Here is a 22960-nt window from a genome sequence, read left to right on the forward strand (position 1 = left end):
CTGTCTGCTCCACCCTGAGACTCCGCCCCATCAAAGCTGAGCACAGAGGCTTTTGCCAGTCTTCTCCCATAAGGGTGTCTCCAGCACAGAAGTTCTCCCAGCGTAGACACAGCTGATCCTCACAGCCAATTGGCCTGGAGGTCAATTCCTCCCAGTGATACCAACAACAATCAAGGCTTAACTACAACAAGACTGTGCACACAGCCCACAAAGGGGTGCACCAAGAGTGTCCACCTCAGGTAACTGGGGAGGCTGAGCCACTGAGCCCTATAGGACACCTAGCACACAAAGCCACTCTATCAACTCAGGGAAGCAGCCAAAATGCGGAGACAAAGAAACAGATCACAAATGAAAGAAATGGAGGAAAGCAAATGACTGGATATACAGTTCAAAACCACGGTTATAAGGTTTTTCAAGAATTTTCTAGAAAAGGCCGATAAATTTAGTGAGACCCTCGAGGATATGAAAAAGGACCAACTAGAAATTAAGTATACACTGACTGAAATAAAAAATATTATACAGAGACCTAACAGCAGACTAGAGGATCACAAGAATCAAGTCAAAGATTTGAAATACAAAGAAGCAAAAAACACTCAACTGGAAAAGCAAAAAGAAAAAGAATCCAAAAATATGAAGATAGTGTAAGGAGCCTCTGGGACAACCTCAAGCATACCAACATCCAAATTATGAGGGTGCCAGAAGAAGAGAGAGAGCAAGATACTGAAAACCTATTTGAAGAAATAATGACCGAAAACTTCCCCCTCCTGGTGAAAGAAATAGACTTACAAGTCCAGGAAGCGCACAGAACCCCAAACAAGAGGAATCTAAAGAGGACCACACCAAGACACATCATAATTAAAATGCCAAGAGCAAAAGACAAAGAGAGAATATTAAAAGCAGCAAGAGAAAAACAGTTACCTACAAGGGAGCACCCATACGACTGTCAGCTGATTTCTCAACAGAAACTATGCAGGCCAGACGGGAGTGGCAAGAAATATTCAAAGTGATGAATAGCAAGAACCTACAACCAAGATTACTCTACCTAGCAAAGCTGTCATTCAGAATTGAAGGTCAGATAAAGAGCTTCACAGATAAGAAAAAGCTAAAGGAGTTCATCACTACCAAACCAGTATTATATGAAATGCTGAAAGGTATTCTTTAAGAAGAGGAAGAAGAAGAAAAAGGTAAAGATAACAATTATGAACAACAAATACATGTCTATCAACAAATGAATCTAAAAATCAAGTGAATAAAAAATCTGATGAACAGAATAAACTGGTGAATATAATAGAATCAGGGGCATAGAAAGGGAGTGGACTGACAATTTTTGGGGGGAAGGGTATGGGGGTGTGGGAAGAGACTGGACAAAAATGGTACACCTATGGATGAAGACAGTTGGGGGAAGGTAAGGGCAGAGGGTGGAGTGGGAACCAGGTGGAGGGGAGCTCTGGGGGAAAAAAAAGAGGAACAATTGTAATAATCTGAACTATAAAGATTTATTAAATTAAAAAATAAAATAGGAATAAAATCAATCAGGCGTTAACTAAGGTAATTCCTTAAATGGGCTTAAATACGGTCATGGATATAATGGGACATGCAGTAGTTTCCCAGTCAGGGATTCTGAAAGCAGGGACAAAACTGGCATAAGCCCAGGGAAGGGCAGAGACACCCTGTCATATGATACAAGGCAGAAGAAATGCTAATTTGGCCCCAGACAAAAGCTCACTTCCAAGAATTTGTAGCAGAGGCAGTTAATCCCAAAATCTTGAGAGTGCACAGCTTCAAAGAGCATTCATTGTATGAGAATGTCAACTGGCTGAGCTGTTTAGAAGCATCTTCTCATCTACGCCATTGATGTATGGATAGAGGGAGACAGGCAGACCAGAAGGACAGACAGGCAGGGGCTGAGGTGAATCTCAGCCCCTGGAAGGGAAAGTCGAGGTGGTACCACTAGCCGGGACCTAGTGCCACCCTTCCTCAGCCGCCAATGCGTTGTGCTGTGTGTGGTCTGTCCTGATGGTCGCCTGCCTGCGGGCTGGTGCTGTGCTGGGAACACGCTCTCGGTTGCGCTTCAGATCCATTGTACTGTAGCTAGAAGTGTGTTTCCTGGTGGTGTCTACTCTGGACCGTTGGCTCAGTGAGGACCAGATTGGGGTTGGCCATGTGGCAGAATCCCAGGCACAAGTGAGGCATTCGCTGGATATTTGTGAATGGATAGATGGGTGCGTGGGCAAATGAATTTAAGATCAAAATTGGAATTTCAGGATCCGGGTTGCCGTCCGAGGATGGCGTGTGTGGAAGCCTCCAGTGCGGGGTCTTCCCCCGTGGGACACGGGGCTTCCCTGGGACCTGCCACCTGCTGCCCTCACTCCCGCAAGGAAAACATTCCCACGCCAGTCACAGCCGCACCTTGCTTCCGGTGACGCAAAAGTGACTGCCCTGCCTGCCTGCCTGCCAACCATGATTTGTGGTCCTGGGGTCCCGGGGACCTGCAACTGTACCGCCACCCAGGGCCGTTCCCACAGGGCCCTGACCCTCCTGCCCTCCCGGGACTCAGCAGAGACAGGCCCCCAGCCTGGCGAGGAGCGAGCTCTGGACGGGAGCCCCACAGCCTCTGTTCAGGCCTCAGCATCGCCTCTGGCCACTGGGCCGTCGTGAGGAGGGCCTGTGTCTGAGTCTCGGCTTTCTCAGCTGGGGTGTGGGGCCGTTACCTGGGAGGCCACCATCACCAGAAGTCACTGTGAGGCAGTCGGTGCAATGGTTAAGAGGGTGGGGCTCGGCGCCAGACTCCCGGAGCTCCAGTCCCAGCTCTGCCACTTGGAGCTGTGAATTTCAGGAAGCGATGTGACTACTCTAAGCCTCAGTTCTGTCTTCAGTGAAATGGGTATAACAGTAACTCCTCCTTAATAAGGCGGTTGGGACGGTTGGTTGGGTTAATGTATGTGAAGCATTTAGTACCTGGCACAGGCAAAGTACTCCTTTAAATTAGCTGCTGTGAGTATCGATATTGGGTTAACCTATCAGGCGTCCTCAAACTACAGTCCGCGGGCCACATGCGGCCCACTGAGGACATTTATTCGGCCCGCCAGGTGTCGCTGTCTGTCCTGCTTAGCAGCTGACTCGTCCCGGGCCCGCAGTGTGCATAGGAATTTGTTCATAGTTTTTTTTAAAAAACTATAGTCCAGTCTGAGGGACAGTGAACTGGCCCCCTGTTTAAAAAGTTTGAGGACCCCTGACGTAGATTGTCCTCGTGAGCTGTACTGAGCTGCCACACACACACACACACACACACACACACACACATGACCTGTGCACTCTCCAATACGGGAGCCACAAGCCATCTGTGGCTGCTGAGCATCGGAAGTGCTGTAATGGTAAAAATACACACTTCATTTCAAAGACTTCTTGTTTATACATGTAAAATACCTCTTTAATGATTTTTATATCAACTATGCGTGGAAACCAAAATATTTTGGATCTAAGTCAGTTAAATAAAATAGACTATTCCATTTATTCCCAGACAATCCTCTTCACATTTTAAAAGAACGGCTCCTGGAGTGCTGGCCTGGAAGCAGGAACCGTGGGCTGAGATCCTGTGCCTGCCGACGTCCTTCCCGGGACTGGCGGGCTGGTGGCAGGTCCCACGGGGAAAACATTTCATTCCCATGAGCTCACACAATAGGTACTGTGTGCTGCCAGGGGAGACGGCCACGCACAGCTCGGGGTTTATTGTTATTATTATCACAACTTCGACATTCCCACAAGCACTGGAGGATAAACACTCAAATCAGATCAGGGTCTGCCCACCAGTTGCCAAACACAATTAGTGCAGAGACTGAACTGGGGGAGCAATCTTAGCGTTCCCTTGCCCCTAAAAACTTAGAAATCCCTGGATGTGCCCCTCTGGTGTTACAAGGTGAAAGAGATTCTGATGAGTTCCTTTATTTAACAAGTGTTCATTGGCCACCTGCTGTGTGGACAGCACTGCCCTATTTGCCAAATGAATAGCAGAGAGCGAGGAGGCAGGGCAGTCTTTTTCTAAGAGCTCATCTTCTCAGGAAGCTCAGAGAGGGATGGTGCTGGGTGATGGTTCATGCTGTGGAATACTACACAGCAGTGAAAAAGAACCACCACTACATGCACTAACCTGGGGGATTTCACAGATACAACATGGAGTAAAAGCAGGTGAGAGAGAGAGAGAGAGAGAGAGAGAGAGAGAGAGAGAGAGAGAGAGAGACTATACTCTGTGATTCCATTTATGTACTAGTCAAGTTCAAGAACAGGCAAATGTAATCTACAGGAAGAGACGCCGGAGTGATGGTTACTTTGGGGAAGGAGGCTTGTTCAGGAGGGAGCCTATAGGTGCTGGAACCGTTCGTATTTTGATCTGGGTGGTGGTTACACAGGCGTGTGCTTTGGGAAGATGCATTCAGCTACACGTGAGATGTGTGCGCAGCTCAAGGCAAGGATGCTGTCGTCGTTATCTACTGCTGCATAACTAGTTGCCACAAAACTTAGCCACTTAAAACATGAATTGTTATTAGCTCACACCGCCCCTGTGGGTGAGGACCTGACCTAGCGGGGAGGTTCTGGCTCAGTGTCTCTCATGAGGTTACAGACGTCATGGGCTGGGGCTGCATGGGCTGGCGGGCCTGCTTCCAAGGTAGCTCATTATGTTTGCCCAGCGAGTCAGTGCTGGTTAGCAACGTAAGGGCTCCATTCCTTGCCAGATGTCCCTCTCCATGGGACAATGTCTTCATGACGTGTCAGCCAGCTTCCCCCAAAACTGGAGAGGGAAGAGAAGGAACAAGAAGGAAGCCAGGATGACTTTTATGACTTTGTCTCCAAAGTCACACCCGTCACTGACCCCGTATTCTTTCAGTAGAATCAAGGCACTGGGTCCAGCCCACACACAAGGGGAGGGGAACGAAGCTGCACTCTTTAAAAAGACTCGTAGCAATGGATTTGTGGGCATATTTTATGATAGGCGGTCATGTGCTTTAGGAAGCGGTGTTTGCTGTGAGTAGGAGGAGTCAGCCACTTGAAGATCAGGAGAAAAGCATCAAAGGCAGAGCGAGCAGCAAGCACAAGTGCTTTGCAGCAGCAACGAGTTGCTGGAGATTCAGAAAGGGCACCGCTGTGACCAGAAGGTAGTGAGCAGCGGGGAAGGAGGGGCAGAGGCTGTGGGGGCCACAGGGAGAAGCTTGGATGTTATGGGTGTAAGATAACTACAAGCCATCAGAGGGACTTTGGCAGGGAAGGAGAAGTCTCCTCTGATGAACATTTTGAACAGCGTGCTGTGACCGCAGGAGCGAAAATAACGGGCGAGAGGCAGTGGTGGCTGGGATTCGGCGGCCACAGGGACCGGAAGAGAGGCGGATGAATCCCCGGCTCTGCCCTGGGATGTCGGATGCTCAGATCCATCCTCCCAGAGATCCAGCCCAGCAGTGTGCTCCCAGGAAACACCCAGAAAGCCATGGGAAAAGACTCAGTCCTCTCTGCCGAAGGCAGGAAGTGAGGGGCCCTCTTGCCCTGAGGAGGACCGGCTTTGCCCAGCAGCAGCGGCTTTGCCAGCCTCCCCTGGGCTATTTACCACCATCGCGTGGGGCTTGTGTGCTCCGCTTCCCAGCGGAGAGACCCTCCTTTCAACAAAGGGTGGCATCCTGGGGAAGCACTGGGTGTTTGCCACTGGCATTTGACCCACTGTGACAAAATGAAGCTCCCGCTTTCCCTCCAGAGGCAGCCAGGCCGGCGCCGGGAGCGGGGTGGTGTGCTGCCCAGGGGGCCCGGCGGGGGCAGGGCTGGGGCGGAGGCCGCTGGCAAAGACGTTGACATTCTTCCATCTCAGGCCACGCACCTTCCGCTCTGAGCGGCCCATTTGTACTTGGCTTTGGTTTGGACTTTGTAGGGAGAGAAGCAACTGGGCATAGTTTAAATGCTTCATCAGAATCCAAATGCTTTTCAGCGTTTCAGGAGGAAAACCCTTCTGAGGAGAAGAGTATGAGGGAGGTGTTTGTGCCCTGCAGTTCGGACGTGGATGCCTAAGGGAGCCACTGACAGCTTGCAGATGTCTAAATCCTGGCCTCCCATTCCTTCCCGACAAGCCCCGGTTCCTTTCACGCTTGCAGGGACAGAGCTCACGCAGTCACATCTTGGCAGCGTGCTGAAGTGCAAAGACTTACTTAGTTCCCATTCGATTCCAGGCCGGACCGGTGTCTGAGGTTTTGAGCCCATAGATACTGAGCATCTTGACTTTGCCCAGCAGTTAGCATCCACAGGGCAGTGGGAACGCGAGCCGGGATTGTCTGTCTACAGACGGAAGGCTTTCTGGTGGCACAGTGCAGGGAGCAGGCGACTCCTTGGCAGCAGGTGCCCTGGGGTGACCAGCAGGGCCATTCATCAGGTAGGACTGGGAGACTGTGGCAGGGTGAGCCAGGCTTCCTGACTATGGAAATTCCACCCCTACATCTTGGCTTTCTCGAAACGCTGCCTCTTCTCCATAAGTCTGCTCTGGATTCGTCCTGGCTGTGTCCAAGCTTCCCTTCTGGGCTCCCAGCCCCCTGCTGGTCCGCTCCTGCTCCTGAGTCATAGTTGTCTGTGGGACAGGGTGTCAGAGGCAGTGCAAGAGGGACCCTAACCTGGGCTTGAATCCGATTCAGCCACTTGTCAACTGTGTGACACTGGGCAAATGGCTTAACACTTCTGAGCTTCAGTCCCTCATCTGTAATATATAAATAATATTCACTTCACCGACGCATTTGCAAGATTTAATGTAGGGCATGTGTAATACTTGATACACACTAGGCATTTAATACATGGTAGATATTGCCCCCCCCCCTCTTTTTTGGTAGGCTGCAAGCTCTTTTGAAAAAAAGAATCTCATTCATTTTTTTATCCCTAGCACCTGGCATAGAGCCTAGGACATAAGTAGGTCCTTGGTAAATGTTTATTTGACTCAAATAGATTAGTTTTAGAAAGAGATTTCTTGTGTCTTAGTTGTTATTCTCTAAAATAACTTTAGCCCGTGTTGTGACTTCTATACGCTTTTAATGAAAGAGCTTGAGGAGACACTCAACAACAGAAAGGGGGGCCGAGCGCCTCCTGGGAGGTGGGAGCCCCTTGGAAATCCTCATGCTACCTCCTGCCTAGAGCTGATGGATGCTGAGGACAGGCTGGCATTGATGATCCATCCAATCTGTTTGTTTTTCTTCCAGATTCTTAGAATTTGCACCAGGTATACCCCAGAACAAGACACCATGACTTTCTCAGATGGCCTTACCCTAAATCGAACTCAGATGCACAATGCTGGATTTGGTCCTCTGACTGACCTTGTGTTCACCTTTGCCAACCAGCTCCTGCCTTTGGAAATGGATGACACAGAAACAGGCCTTCTCAGTGCCATCTGCTTAATCTGTGGAGGTACCGACTACCTAGCAAACCCTCAGGGGATTCCAGGAACAACTTGCACTTGTAATTTATGGGGGAAACTTCATCTCCATTTTGGAGATAAGTTTACTTAGAAGAAGGCATGTGAATAAAGCCAGGCATGCATGCTTGGGGTTTGTTGCATTTTTCCATATTGTTATAAATTAAGTTTGGGATCCTTCTGCTCTGAAATATCAAAATGCTATTTCTCCAATTGCCACAGGTATTTTTTTAAAGGTAGCATCACACTACAAAATGAACTGCCTAGGACTTGCATGTGCTGTTAGCTAATTCAGTGGCCTGGAATACAAGTCATTGGGTTGGCCCCCTACCAGCCCGTAGAGGACTGGGATAAAATAAAGCTTTCTTCTTTGTAGTGACCCCTATCAGCTCGCAGGAGGCTGAATCATAGTGGCTAAAAAGTAATGGCTTTAATTAGGAGACGACTTACCTTGCCTTCATAAGCATCCTGCTCAAGGTTTGCTTTAATTCAGTTCAGTAGTGACACCTCCTGGTCATGAGAAGTAATTCTCTCCCTGGGATAAAAGCAACCAGCCATCAAAATGTGCCTCCCTCCAACAAGGGGGACAATCATTTTCAAGTATCACTGCCCAAAGCAGTCGCATATATCTTCAACATTGCATATGTGATTGAGCCATCAAATTAATAAAGTCATAATGTAGTCAGAACAAGGAAGAACCCTCTAACCTGGAAAGTGTGACACTCTTTTTGTCCTGCTACTAATTGTGTAATACTTTATTTCTGGTATCTAGACCGCCAGGACCTTGAGGAACCAACAAAAGTAGATAAGCTACAAGAACCACTGCTGGAAGCCCTAAAAATTTATATAAGAAAGAGACGACCCAACAAGCCTCACATGTTCCCAAAGATCTTAATGAAAATCACAGATCTCCGCAGCATCAGTGCTAAAGGTAGGTCCTCGGTCTGCGCTGTCTCTGTGATGTGGAGCTTGCGGTCCTGAGCAGGTTGTATTGCTTTTCTAAACCTCATGTTTTAATTCAGGATGTTTGATAATAGCTGCCTTTTTGTTGGTTTTGTTTTAGCATGTACTTCTCATTGAAATCAAAAGGAATGAAATGGTACCCACCCTTACAAAAAAATCTGAAATTTTACCCTACTCAATCTTAGATGATGAGAGCTTTAAAATTCAGGTGACTAAAGATTAGAAAAACTGGTTTCAAGAGAATGGATATACTAGCCATGGCCGGTGTGGCTCAGTTGGTTGGAGCGTCGTCGGATGTACTGAAGGGTTGCTGGTTTGATTCCGGTCAGGGCACATATCTAGGTTGTATGTTTGATCCCCAGTGGAGGTGCATATGGGAGGAAACTGACCGATGTTTCTGTCTCAATCCCTTCTTCTCTCTCTAGTCCAGGCGTCCTCAAACTACGGCCCACGGGCCACATGCGGCCCGCCGAGGACATTTATCCGGCCCGCCGGGTGCCGCTGCCTGTCCTGCTTAGCAGCCGACTCGTCCCAGGCCCACAGTGTGCATAGGAATTTGTTCATAGTTTTTTTTTAAAACTATAGTCTGGCCCTCCAACGGTTTGAGGGACAGTGAACTGGCCCCCTGTTTAAAAAGTTTGAGGACCCCTGCGTCTAGTCAGTAGAATATATCCTCAGGTGAGGATTTTAGAAAGAGAATGTATGATATGACAAGCTTTTTAATGTTCTAGTTTTATATATTTCATTCCAGCTTTCTACACATGCTCTGGTGTATGTAAATTTGACTCGTTTTACCTGAACATCCAAACCTCAAGAAAAATGAATAGTACTTATGACCATTGTTATTGGTGAAGTTTCTCTCAGTGTAGCCATTGCTCTCTTGTGAATGGGCAGATTTACTCCTGCACGCTTCTAAGCAAAGGCATTGCTGCCTTCCTGAGAGGTGTATGGTTGGCCTAGTGATTTTCAGTTCATGGGGCAATTCGAGCAATTATATTTAGTTAGTATGGAAGCTTGTGCCCAGAGCCCTGTAACAGCTGAGTGTTAGCATAGGGTTTTTCTAGGTAGAGAACATTCAGTAGCCATCCCTAGCACCAAATGTTGTCACTCTTCTTTCCATTAGCATACTCTATCCCTGAAGACCTTGGTGAACCAAGGAACAAACTCGCGTTCGGGGGAAGTGCTTCGAAGCACAGTGAACCTGCTTGATAAAGAGTCTCAATCCTTGATCTCCTTCTAAGGTTTCTTCAGTGAGACCTTGAGCTCATCCCTAGCCTAGGATTAAGGATAGATGCAAACAGTGCTTGACCTTGTAATTATGTCTTTAATTTTTAAACAGTGAGGCTGTTTAACTTAATATGGTCATATCCTGTATCTAGCTAAGCCAGTGCTAATAGAATTTACTGTGATTGTGGAAATATCCTGTACTCTGCTTTGTGCAATACAGTAGCCACTAGCCACATGTGGCTCTCGAGCACTTGAAATGTGGCTAATGCAACTGCGGCACTGTTCTCTTCATCGTATTTAACGAATTTAAATTTAAATGGCCGCATTAACAGTGCAATGCTGCATCAAATTGATGCTCACCCCACTTTTATCACTCAAATCACTTCATTTTTTGGTTACTGATGTCCTTTCAACTGTCTCATTTTCAAAATATATACTGTTTCTGTTATCAGGAACTTCTCGTTGTAAATTATGTTAAGCAAAAACATACCAATATTGTTCCCTGAAACTGACTGAGGCATGGAATTATCAAATTTAAACGTGTCACCATATCTATAGATAAACACATTTTAATGTGAAATCAGCATAGGTTCGGGGAGGCCTTGGTAGCACCATTTTCAGCCTTGTTCAAGTAGATGAAGGTTGATCCCTAGTTATTCAGCTTCACTCCTTATCTCTACCAGATTCCTATTATCTCTTTTTAAAAGGTGCAGAACGTGTAATTACCTTGAAAATGGAAATTCCTGGATCAATGCCACCTCTCATTCAGGAAATGCTGGAGAATTCTGAAGGACATGAACCCTTGACCCCAAGTTCAAGTGGGAACACAGCAGAGCACAGTCCCAGCATCTCACCCAGCTCAGTGGAAAACAGTGGTGTCAGTCAGTCACCACTGGTGCAATAAGACACTTTCCAGCTACTTCAAACATTCCCCAGTACCTTCAGTTCCGGGATTTAAAAATGCAAGAAGAAAAAAAAGAAAAAAAAAAAAAAAACCTTTTTACTGCTGCTTAGTTTTTGGACTGAAAATATATTAAAATTCAAGAAGGACCAAGATGTTTTCGTATGTATCCATATATACTATACTCCTCACTGTCTAACTTACCTAGAAATACAAACTTTTTAAATTCTAAACATCAGCCATTTCATGCAACCAGAAACCAGTTAAAAGCTTCTATTTTCTTCTTTGAACACTCAAGTTTGCATGGCAAAGACCCCGTCAAAATCATTAAGCCCTGGTTAAGTTTCTAAAGACTTTGTACATACAGAAATATGGCTGTTCTTTCTATACTGTATGTTTGGTGCTTTCCTTTTGTCTTGCATACTCAAAATAGCCAAGACACCAAGGTCATGGAACAGACTACTGTACATGTCCAGCTAAGAAAGGTTCAAAAGATAACTGTCTTGCCTTCACAGAATAATCAAGACATCAAGGTAAGGAAATGGGATTATTGTACAGTATGACAAGATAAGGCTAAAGATATTCTAATTTAGTTAGTATGGAAGCTTGTCCTTGCTCTTTCTGATGCTTCAAACTGCATCTCTTGATTTCATGTTGCCCAGTAAAAATATACAATTCACTGTACTAGCAGAAGAGAATTCTGTATCAGTGTAACTGCCAGTTCAGTTAATCAAATGTCATTGTTCAATTGTTAATGTCACTTTAAATTAAAAGTGGTTTATTACTTGTTTAATGACAACTACACGATTTTTTAAAAAAGATACATTTTTACAGTAATGATAGCCTCCAAGGCAGAAACACTTTTCAGTGTTAATAAGTTTTTGTTTACCTATTCACAAGCCATTAGGGAAATTTCTTGGTATAATTAACAGGCTGGTGTACCACCTGTACCATGTAACTAGTGTCCTTCCTGACGCATGCCAGATATTGGGGGTTTTTCCAGACTTCTTGATGCCCAGGGGCCCAAACTAACTCCCATGGCATGGGCAGAGAATAAATAAGCATTCTTTGACCTTGTTCAATCACTATGAAGCAGAGTGAAAGCTGTGGTAGAGTGGTTAACAGATACAAGTGTCAGTTTCTTAGTTTTCATTTAAGCACTAGTGGGTGTTTTGTTTTGTTTTTATATTTTAGCAAGTCTGTGATGTATTTTCACTGGCTCTGTTTGTACATTGAGATTGTTTAACAATGCTTTCTATGTTCATATACTGTTTACCTTTTTCCATGGAGTCTCCTGGCAAAGAATAAAATATATTTATTTTAAAGGTGTGTGGGAGCTTTCACTACACTTTCATTTTCAGTAAAGAGACAGAGAAAGCTGTTCCATTTTTAATGTTTAAATTTCATTTCAAAAAGCAGGTCTGTAGTCTGCAATCATGACAGTTAAAATCTGTGCTAATGCACGGCAGTCTATAACAATACTACAAGCCAATCAGACAATACATGACATTTCAATGAGTAAAAAAGAGCATAAAATTGTATGTGTAAGAACAAAATGTTAAAAGGCCTACCACAATAAAAAACCATCAATTACATCATCACATTAAAATAAGCCAGATGTACAAAAGTCTGAGACAGAGAAGACAAAAAGACAACACAAGTTATCTGTTGAAAAATGTTTCTGTGCTCTTTGGGCACTTAATTAAACATTGCAAAATCAACATCATCTTCTTCATCAGACTCTGCAAAATATTTCACTTCTTTCCTAGCTCGACCAGTCCGTGGCAGAGAAGGTGGTTCAGAAGCGAAGTCTGATGGGAAGATGTCCACATCTGAATCCTGATCAAAAGATGTTTTCTTCGGTTTCTAAAACAATAGATTCAAAACCCCAAAGTTAAGAAGAAAAAAAGACTAGTGTTAAAAAGAATTCACTCCTTACACTTCACTTACATTTGAGAATTATAAATAATGGTGCTTTTAAGATTAGAACTGTAATGTTAAGGTTAAGACCAATTACCTAATCATTTTCATGAAGAAAAAAAAAAAAAGGATTAAGTATAATAATTTGCCACCCTGGTAATCTTGTATTACTTATCACCATTACTTATTTCTTTCAGAATTTATATATCAATCAGCAAATATGCACAATGACCAGATTAGTAAAAATTCAAATTGTCTAATTTGTAAGTACCTATGAATTCATGAGAGGAAAACAAGACTCATGCACAGTATGTACTGCACACTATGTTTATAAAAATGCAGAGAAGCGTCACTGAGATGGACCAGAGGTGTAGAAGAAAACTGGATGGAAGAGGTCAGTGTGAAAGCAACATAAAGCTAAAATCACCTATGTTTATATTTTAAAATTTTAATGGACAGAGAAAAAGAGGGGGACATTTGATGCTTCTCATTTACCTAAGAGAGATAGTGTACTTCTGGAGAAGGTTGAGACTAATTGGGAAAATTTAAGTTAAAGATTAAATTAGCCCTGATCAAATAAAGAAATAGCCTTTATTTGATCTGAAAACAGTAATATTTTAGACAGATAGTATATAACTTATACCACACTTGATCCAAGAAATAGCCCTGATTATAGCGATCTAGACTTGGATATTTCTTTACCCATATACAAGTCCCCTACGCATAAATATGCTAGGTTTAAAGTTATTCTAAGACATTATACTAATACTCAAACTAAGCCAGTTATAGATCATCTTAAACAAAACCAGCATTACACATGCTCCCGGTTACCTTGCTTGGTGGTCTGGCTGTTTTCCTGCCAGGGTTATAATCACCTTCATTTTCAGAGCCAGATGTTTTCCTTTTCCTTGCCCCTCGGCCTTTACCTTAAAATTATACAAAAGGTTTTTTCACTCAGGGTTAAGTACAATATAAAAGGATAAAAACATTACTTCTTTGGCATCCCCTGATCTCTTAACATGAATGATATAGAAACAATTCGTCAGCATCATTTCAGTTCTGGAGTTGACAAGACTAAAGAGTATAAACTAATTGGAAGGTCCTCATGACAAATTTTAATACGTAAAAGAAAATATTTGCACCTCAAAAGAAAATCTCTTTAAAAAGTGCTTTTTAAATTGTATTGTGATGAAAAACAATTTAGTTTCTAATTTGCCATAGACCAATATTTTTTTAAAATGTAATACGTTATAATTTATGTTAAAGGTTTAAATCCTTACTCTAAATTTTACTTTCCCACTTTAAGTAGCACAATCTTAGAATAAAACCCTCAGTGTTAACCAGGAAATAATCTATTAAATCTTTATTCCTTCTCAGACCTAGAATTACCACATGCAGCCTATTTTCTTTCATCTACCTTATTTCTTATTCTCATCATTGGAGGAGGAAAAGGTAATGTTTAAATGTTCTCCAGTCTAGTAATTTCAGTGGATAAAAGAAAATGAAACTAAATTGCAATCTACATTTTTAAAATTTCTTTAACAGCTATGACCAGTTAGATTGTACTAGTAAGAAAAGATAGCCTAGATAAACTTGGGATATCATATTTGATCAAATTAATCAATGAAATGGCACATCCTATATAATAAGAGGCTAATATGCAAATTGACCGAACGGTAGAACTGGTCACTATGACACGCACTGACCACCAGGGGGAAGATGCTCAATGCAGGAGCTGCCGTGACTTGGCAGCAGTGGTTCTCAGGTGATGCACCCCGAAACCAGAGAGGAAAAAACGTGATTCCACTTCAGTGGTGGGTTATGTCCTTGCTGGGGCAATGTAGGACCCGAATTTGGTTTACTGCACACTTGCATTTGCGTTCCACACCCTGTACACAGCAACTTTGCAGAGTGCCCTCTCGCACTCTGGGACCCCTCGGGGGATGTTGGAGAGCCGGTTTTGGCCCAATCCCTGCAGGCCAGGCTGAGGGACCACACCTGCCAGAGGGACCCCTTTTGAGCCATGGTACTGATAGCCAGGGAGGGACAGCAGGAGGCTGGCTCCAAGGCGTGTCTGGCACATCACGCCTGCCACCTTCAATGTGCACGAATCCATGCACTGGGTCACTAGTGTATTTATAAAGGTTTCAAACCATGCACACCTTAAGTATTGACCTCCCCAATCACAATGTTTCTTTTCCACCCTGTTATTCTCTCTTGCTTCCCTGTAGGTCTGTATCCTTATCCTAACTGCCACTTTTAGAAATAAACACCATCAGTCAGTTGGATCAAAGATTGAACAGCTACCCTTACAGAAAGTCAACTCTTACCTGAGCACAGCTATTTCACTTCCTAGATCAGCAAAAAGCTCTGCTCTAGGAGTCCTAGCTCCAGCCTACTCCAGTGGGTGTTACACTCTCATCTATCATTTTAATAACTACTTCCAATGAGACCACTGCATGAGGGTCTTTGAACCATACCTAGGTAGGCAAATTGCTACACTTCCCTTTGGATTAATTCAGCACTGATTCTTAGATAAATCGCTTATTGAGGAGTAAAGCAATTTAAAACAATATAGGTTTACTTAGTCTTTCTAATTTCAATGAGTAGAGGAGACAATGTTTTCCACATGGCATGTTTGAGGGTTACACAGAAATAATCCTCACCTTTTGGTGTTGTAGTCTTCTTTGGAATGCCAAATTCTGAATCCGAGTCAGAGTTTATAGTCTCTACTTTCTTCTGTTTGGGAGTTCTCTTGGGCTTAGGCGTTGTATCTGAAGATGGTTTTCCTATTAAGCAAATTTCCATTGCTTAGATCAATATATACTTACTAACAAACCAAGCTGATGTGAGTCCTAAAACAATGGAATTTCTTACAGCTTGTATAAAATTGAGTTACCTTAATAAAATGGTTTCTCTCCACTTGGTGCCAATGTAGAGGCAAATAATTTCTCATAGATGATAAAATGCTTTTTATTTAATTATGATGCATAATTTGCCTTTTGATAATTCAAGTGAGATGTTTTAAATAAGGGCCATTAAAATGAATTAAGCAATAACTTTAAAAAGCAGTAAAAAATACAGTTTAGTCAAGACAAAAAACTATTTGACATATTAATTATAACCCAAGTATAACCATATATTAAGTTCTAACTTTTAAAGCATATTATAGGAATAGAAACCGATTCACTCCCATTAAGTTGGAATTCAGACTTGGCACTATTACATGGAAAGAAATGTGAAAATTCTAGAAAAGTAGACAATAGCCCCAAAGACATTTGTTTTGATGAATTTTGTTTTTCAGCTTCATTTATAGTCAATGTGAAAATTACCACTAATCACTTTGGTGATTAAAATCTAATTTGAAAAAAATATTTTTTTTTATTAAAAAAAAAAAAACAACCTACGCTTTTACGGAAAATGTATTCCCAGTTCCAATTTGAGATGCTAAGCCCCCTCATTAGAACAATACAAGGAGCCCACACTCTTATGGCAGTGGCAGACACATATTTTGTGACTTTTCCCCCTTTGAGTCCTCATGCTGAAATATACCACAAGAGCCACAGCAGCTGCTAGCAGAAATATAGGCTTGGATTAGCAGGATGTTCTAGGGACCACCTTTTTTCTTCGGAAGAGTTTCCAGGCTTGCAAGTGTTAATTGGCACTTTCACCTCTACTGGGCAAATATTGTCAGACATCTGAGTACTGTGAGCAGCGCCTTTTGCTGTAAACTTACTGGAGCTACAGAATTTAACTTTTATAATAATTTATGTAGTCCCCCCTAAGAGGGACATGAAGCATGCTCTCCTTGAAATGGTTTGTTGTGGAAATTGTATTTTTGAAGGAAGGTTGAGGGCTTGCTGCTGGTCCTGAATCTCCCATTCAACTGACAAGGCTAGTGTGATACGCCATCTTTGTAGTTAATGCTAAACTTTAACTCTTTATATTAAATAAGAGTAAAAAGGTTGAGGAAGGAAACAGGTTGATATGTTGAAAGAACTGATATGGCTCCCAAGTTATCAGGGTCGTTATAAAATGCTAATCTGAAGATAAAAAACTGAAAGGAAAATTATAGAGCCTGTCTGGATTTGAGTCCCTCAGAAGTAGACCCCACCTGATCATAAAACAAAGACAAGTATTTATTTGGGAGGTAAAGGAAAAGGAGTACAAAAATGAGACAATGAAGAGAGGGCAGCCAGTAATGGGTAAGTTAACTCAAGCCTGTCATCAATCTAGGAGCTTAATCTCAAGAAGAATCTCTTGCAGCCAATGTAAAAAAACATATCCCAGAGGGTCAAGAGCAGTAAGATACTTGCAGACCAGCTTTCCTCAATCACAGAGGTGGCTGCGTGGGGAAATGTTAATATTCCAGCATAGCAATAGAAAGTCCCGAGGCAAAGAAATATAGACAGACATGCCTCATATGCACTGAAGTGGTAAGGGAAGGGTACCCAATTTCTCACTAGTACATTCAGAATAAGTAGGGGCTTTTGTTGTTGTTCTGTTACATCTAATACATGTGTTTCTACAATAGTGTTGTCTATTGTGCATTTTTAAGATCCTGAAGGGGCAGCCCATACTGTTTGTTTACTTGCTGTGGAAGCAGCAATTATCTTTTAAACACAAAGCACTAATACCTTCTTAAAAAAAACCAAGGTATGTACCTTAGTATTAGTAACAGATTCATGAATCAACTTAATGTTTCAAAGACAATCTTAAGGCTATGGAAAAGAAAGATATTCTATGACTCAAAGAAGAAGAGGACCCCAACTGAACTGACCAATCATTCCACATAGAGGAGTTAAGGCATGACCTGCATAGATAACAGTCAGGCTACTAGCAAAATAAAATTTTAATCTACTTTACTATCTATACTATCTTTAGTATCAATGCATGGGATTATTTTATTATAATTACAGTCTTAAAATCATTGCTAATTACCTCACATGGTTAGAAAACAAGAGGGATTCTCCTTATACACATTTATACTTGACAACTATAGCCTAGTGAAGTCCTAGTGCAACTAGTTTCAATTTATATTAAATTTCCTTTAACATCAACTACATGGTTATGCAATGCTTACAAAAATCAAATATAAGTACATACCCTTTTTAGCAGCTGCTGTTTTACTTGGAACTTTATCTATTTGTTTCAGACCAAATGATGGTGAAAAAACAGAAGCAGAATCTTCTTCATTACTGTCAAATTTAGCTGAATCTAAAAATTAAAGCTTTTTATCAGTAGAGATTCTGTAAAGACCACTTAATAATTAAACTTTGATTCTTTTTATTGCTGATTTCTCTTTAGCTAGGTAATTGATCTTACAAGTTTCTATTCTGTGATCTTATAATCCACAATATACAAATGGCTGAAAATAAAAAATATAGCATATTTCAAAAATGTTAACTGTTTTAAAACAGTAGAGAAATGCATAATGAATTTTTTAATAGTCCCAAAGACTAATCATTTAAAAGTTAACTGACCAATTCAAAAGTAAATACTGATGATTTATTTTAAATGCTATTAACCATTTCAAGAATTAAAGTAATAATGATCAAATCTAAGAGAGTAGTAAGTATATCTATCTAGCTCTGACCAGTGTTGCTCAGTGATTAGAACATTGGCCCGTGCACCAAAGGACTGCGGGTTCAATTCGGGTCAAGGGCATGTTCCTGGATTGCAGGTTCAATCCCAGGCCCGGGAATGTTTGGGAGGCCACCAACTGATGCGTGTCTCTCTCCTTTCTACTCTCTCTAAAAGTCAATGCAAAAATATATCCTCTGTTGTGGATTAACAACAACAACAAAGTGCAAATCTATCTATATGTATAGAGCATGTACAAGATCTATGTGTATTAAAAAATTCAAGACAGACAGTTCAGTCTAACCAGATTGTTTTGACATTAAAAATTCCACACACAAAAATACGGGGCATAAAAAAATATATACCCTGATTAAATTTGCTTCTAGGGTTTAGTAAAACAAATCTGTACATTGCTACCCTTGTAACTTTTTAAAAAACTATCATATATACATTCATGTTGCCATGAAAATAAGATTTCACTCACACTGGTTAGCATCTGCCTATCTACTTAAGTGCTTCCATAATGCCGACTTTGACCAAAGAGTTGGGAATCACCTCAGGAAAAGTAAATAAACCTTATTACATTGAGAAAAACGTTAAAAAGAATGTTAAGATATCTAGTCATAAAAACATCCTGAAATTAAATCATGACCTAATGAGTTATCTACTGTTTCTTTTTCTTCCCCACTAAGTCACAGCAATAAGTAACCAGTGAAAAGACTAAATGAACATACCATCTTCTGACTTTTGAGAGTATGAAGGAAATGAGAAGAGATTCCCAAAATCCTGAGGTTTTTTGTCATGTGAAGATTTTCTGTTAGAAAGAAAAATTAAACACCACAATATAATTTAAATATCTGGTTTCAACCTGGATAAATTATATATAGTATATACTGCAAGATTATAATCATAGAACAAGATTGTTCTCTCATTTGTTTCTAATATTCTCAAGAGTAGGCAATAATCCTATTTTTTATCCTAGACTGCATGTGGTAAAATACTTCCTTAAAAAATCTTAAATAGCTCATACACTTCACATCCTACATGTTAGTCATGTTAGTGTTCAGACTCATTAGAAGCAAGAAAAATCAAGGCCAAAATTAGGAAAGAAAACTAAACTTCCCATCTCTAAAGATTTATTAACTACTGTGTCCCACAGGCCTGCTGCCAATTTTTATAAATAAAGTTTTACTGGAACACAGCACACTTGTTCTTTTACATATTGTTTATGGCTATTTTCTTCTTACAACAGCAAGACTGAATAGTAGTGGCAGAGATCATATGGTCTGCAAAGCCTAAAATATTTATTATTGAGCCCTTTATGGGACAAATTTTGCCAACCTATGTTCTAAAACTATAGCAAGTTATGTCAACAGCTGTAATATTAACCAAATTTACTGCTTCATGAAGAGGACCTTGCCTAGAATAACATTTTCTTAGCCAGAGCTTACTGTAAGATCTTTGATGGATGCCTAATCAAACTGTACCATACAATTGAGTAGCAGTTGCTTCATTACTTACTCTGGAGTAGCTTTTGATTTGGCTGGTGAAAATGTATATTCATCTTTATCTAGGCCATCTGAAGGAACAAATTCATCTTCCTCATCATTTGTTATGGGAGATGCTTTAACTTTTAATTCCTCTAAGTCATTATTGTCATCGTCATCATCAGCATCATCATCCTCTTCTTCTGAGAAATCAAATGTGTACTTAGGCCTCTCAGCTAGGAGAAAAGTGAAAGTTAATGTTATAATCAAATCCAGCTTTATACACATAAAATATTATGAGTAACACATTTGAAAAATATTCCAATTATCTCTAAAAACACTCAAGAGAAAAAAAGAGATAAGCATTTAGAGAATAAATGCCAATAATTTTGCCTCAGTTGTTTTGATAGTGTTAATATCTATCTTGTAATTCTCAGGAGGCTATGGGGTAATAATGCTGCATATATTAGAAGAGCATAAACTGATGAGATTAATTTTTAGAATAATACTAATATTACTTAAAAACAGGAAAGTAGTTATTATGGTCAATGTAAAAGTGACTATGAATAAGATTTCCCATTTCTGCAATTACAAAACACAATGTTTACAGGTCTTTAAAAAGTACAAATCTTTCTCTAAACCTTTTTCACAAAACTCCTATCTTCTAATCATGGTAGTTTTACTACAAAATAACGTTATAATTTTTCAGATGAATAAGAAAAAGTAGAGGTAAGATCTTAATATATTAGCAAGATAATAATATAATGTATTAAAAAAGGTATCTGCTATGGGAAAAGGCATATTGGTATACTACAAATAAGTTTTATTATAATTTCTAGCATATGCTATGAAATAAAATTTAAAAATCATTTGGATACTGTAGAAGTTTTTACTTCATTCCAGATATATGGAAAAAACATAATTTGAATTAATTTTCACGGAACTTAAGTTGCACATTGTAAAAATCCACATATATTGCACTACTTATACACATTAGGAAAAGAAATTCAATCACTTCGTGATTAGAAAACCAAAAAATGTAAGGCCTGAGATATAATTTAAAAAGTATCTTCCAAAGGTAAAACAACCATAATGCTCTATTACTTATTTTACATAAATTAGGTAGGACTTAAATTTTGAGAAGTATCTATAAAATAGGACATGTATCAGTTTTAAATTATTTGAAAACTTCAAGTTAATGAATACTCAGACATGATCAAATCACATGCTTAACGGCAATATATATAATAAAAAAAATGGAAATCTGCAGCCTAACTATGACTGCAATTATCTAAATTATGCCAAGTGACTGGAATCAGACTCCCTTATAGATACAAGGAACAGACAACTAAACAAAAACAAAACGATGAAGTACTACTATTGACCCACCACTCTTGGAATACTACCAAAATAAAAATACTTCTTTTCTTTTAACCAAAATCTTCAAACTATTGATAAAATATAATAAACATCAATAAGAAAACAATTTGACTTTGGGTGGTGGGCACACAATGCAATATACAGATCATGCATGTATCATAGAAATGTATACTTGAAACCTATATAATCTTATTAACCAATGTCACCCCAATAAATTTAATAGAAACAATAAAAGAAAACATGATTCATTTTAGGGAAATTTGTTTTATGTCCAACTTTGCTAAAAAAGATAATTCCGTAAGGAAATTTCTGTCTTCTTGAACTATAACTTCTGAAAAACTAATGGTGTAGCCCTTTAGTTATATTGGTAACACTAACAATACCAACTTATATGAGTAACACTAACTTGGTCAAACTATAATATACAGTAAAATGAATATAAAATGTATCACAATACCAGCTGCTCTCCTAAGCAAAGAATCTCTTGGAATAACCACAGGTTCTGTTTCTTCCAAGTCACTTTCTGACTTGGATTCATCATCTGACCAAGGATTCCGTTTCTTCACTTTCTTTGCACTAGGTTTGCCAGATGATGTAGATGCTTTTCTTTTTCTCACCCTGGTACCTAAAACCAAAAGAACAACAATGATACATGTATCAACACTTATACAAATATAATTAGCAAAAATAAAACTGTTATAATGAAAAGTTCATTATAACATAACAAATGTTGATGAACATTGGAGATATTAGTTAAACTATTAGAAAAAAAGGACAATCAAAAGAATCTAGTAATACTTTCTATATACAGATTTTTTTCACACAAAAAAATTCTTTAAAAATCCTCACCAGGCTCCTTTTTCTCCCTTTTGGGTTTGGGACCTTTATTTATAGGCACTGCCTGGATCAGTGCTTCTTCTCCTGTGCCTTCTACTGGTGTTCCACTGAATTCTTCATCACATTCCACTTTTACTGCTGTGGTATCAAGATCACCCTACACATTAAAAGAAAAGAAAAACCATGAATAAAATGAAAGTTAAATTAATACTATGTACTTTAGAGATATATTTCCAGCCAATATATTGCTTCTTCATATTAAGTGAGTAAAAAAAATAAAATGTAATTCATTGAGGTCTTAACAGATAACTTTGATCAGACCATATTTTACTTTATGGTATTGCTTACCACTCTAATCTGGTACGCACCATGATATGACATCTACTTAAAAGCAACCATAAAAAAATAAGGCCGCTTTTGATTATCAATGGGACATTAAGACCAATAGCTAAGTACACCAAAAGTTACCTGCAAAATAAGTTGCTATAGTTGTGGTCTCTATGTACTAGAAAAAAATCTTCAGATTGAGGGAAAATAAGCAACACAAGTCATGCACTGCTAGGCATTATAAGACAAGGTCCTCTGACTAGGATTATTGAGAGAGAGAGGACACAGTCATTACAATACAAATAAATATACAAGGAGATAGAACAGTGACCCATAGGGAGGAGTGAGCAACTCTGCCTAGGGCAAGGTCAGGGAAGACTCTGTGAGGGGCCTTTCTGATTGGGTTTTGAAGAAATCATGTTTGCCAGGTGGGAAGGAAGGAAGAGCATCCTGGCAAAAGACACAGAGCATGAATCACCACATTATTTAGAAGATTACTAATAGTCTGCTAGGATTCAAGGCAAGGTAAGAGGAAAGATTAGTCATACAGAAACACAGGAAGGCATGCAGGGGCTAAATCACTGTGTACAGGAGTCTGTGTGTATTCAGTGGGGAGTCACTGAAACCTTTTAAGCATTTGTATAATAATCAGACTTACTGTTGGAAATATTACTCTAGTAGTAAGAGATTACAAAATCCTCCTGCCACAGGAACGAAGTGGAAAAAGGTAGAAGTCCTGATTAGATGACTACAGATAGGAAGACTAGTGAAGAGGACCCCTTTAAATTATCTCAGAGAAAACATCAAATCCTAAGACAGTGCTAATGGGAACTAAGATAAGGAGATAGATTTCAGAATTGCTTCATAAGAAGTCATTATGATTTAGTTACTGATTATATGGGAAAGTTT

The 22960-nt window shown here is 40.3% G+C and overlaps 2 protein-coding genes across 8 annotated transcripts in view; one reads left to right on the forward strand and one right to left on the reverse strand.

The window, feature by feature from the left end:
• RARB (retinoic acid receptor beta) overlaps positions 1-22960 on the forward strand; it is a 728677-nt gene that overhangs the window by 644874 nt on the left and 60843 nt on the right. For 5 of the 6 annotated variants that reach the window (XM_080674944.1, XM_080674945.1, XM_080674946.1 and 2 more), the window contains 3 exons: positions 7215-7419; positions 8199-8357; positions 10324-11839. In XM_080674944.1, the coding sequence (XP_080531070.1) occupies positions 7215-7419; positions 8199-8357; positions 10324-10520 (561 nt within the window). In that variant the 3' untranslated portion in view covers positions 10521-11839. Of the gene's footprint in view, positions 1-7214; positions 7420-8198; positions 8358-10323; positions 11840-22960 lie in introns of those variants that run through there. The other variant, XM_080674948.1, reaches the window with a different exon arrangement.
• Positions 11892-22960, reverse strand: part of TOP2B (DNA topoisomerase II beta) — a 63150-nt gene continuing 52081 nt past the window's right edge. For both annotated transcript variants that reach the window (XM_080674943.1, XM_080674942.1), the window contains 8 exons: positions 21737-21881; positions 21345-21512; positions 19542-19743; positions 18755-18834; positions 17544-17654; positions 15104-15226; positions 13269-13363; positions 11892-12383 (listed from right to left, as the gene is read on the reverse strand). In XM_080674943.1, the coding sequence (XP_080531069.1) occupies positions 12216-12383; positions 13269-13363; positions 15104-15226; positions 17544-17654; positions 18755-18834; positions 19542-19743; positions 21345-21512; positions 21737-21881 (1092 nt within the window). In that variant the 3' untranslated portion in view covers positions 11892-12215. The remainder of the gene's footprint in view (positions 12384-13268; positions 13364-15103; positions 15227-17543; positions 17655-18754; positions 18835-19541; positions 19744-21344; positions 21513-21736; positions 21882-22960) is intronic.

This window comes from Plecotus auritus (genome assembly GCF_963455305.1).
Source record: "Plecotus auritus genome assembly, chromosome: 6".
NCBI lineage: Eukaryota > Metazoa > Chordata > Mammalia > Chiroptera > Vespertilionidae > Plecotus > Plecotus auritus.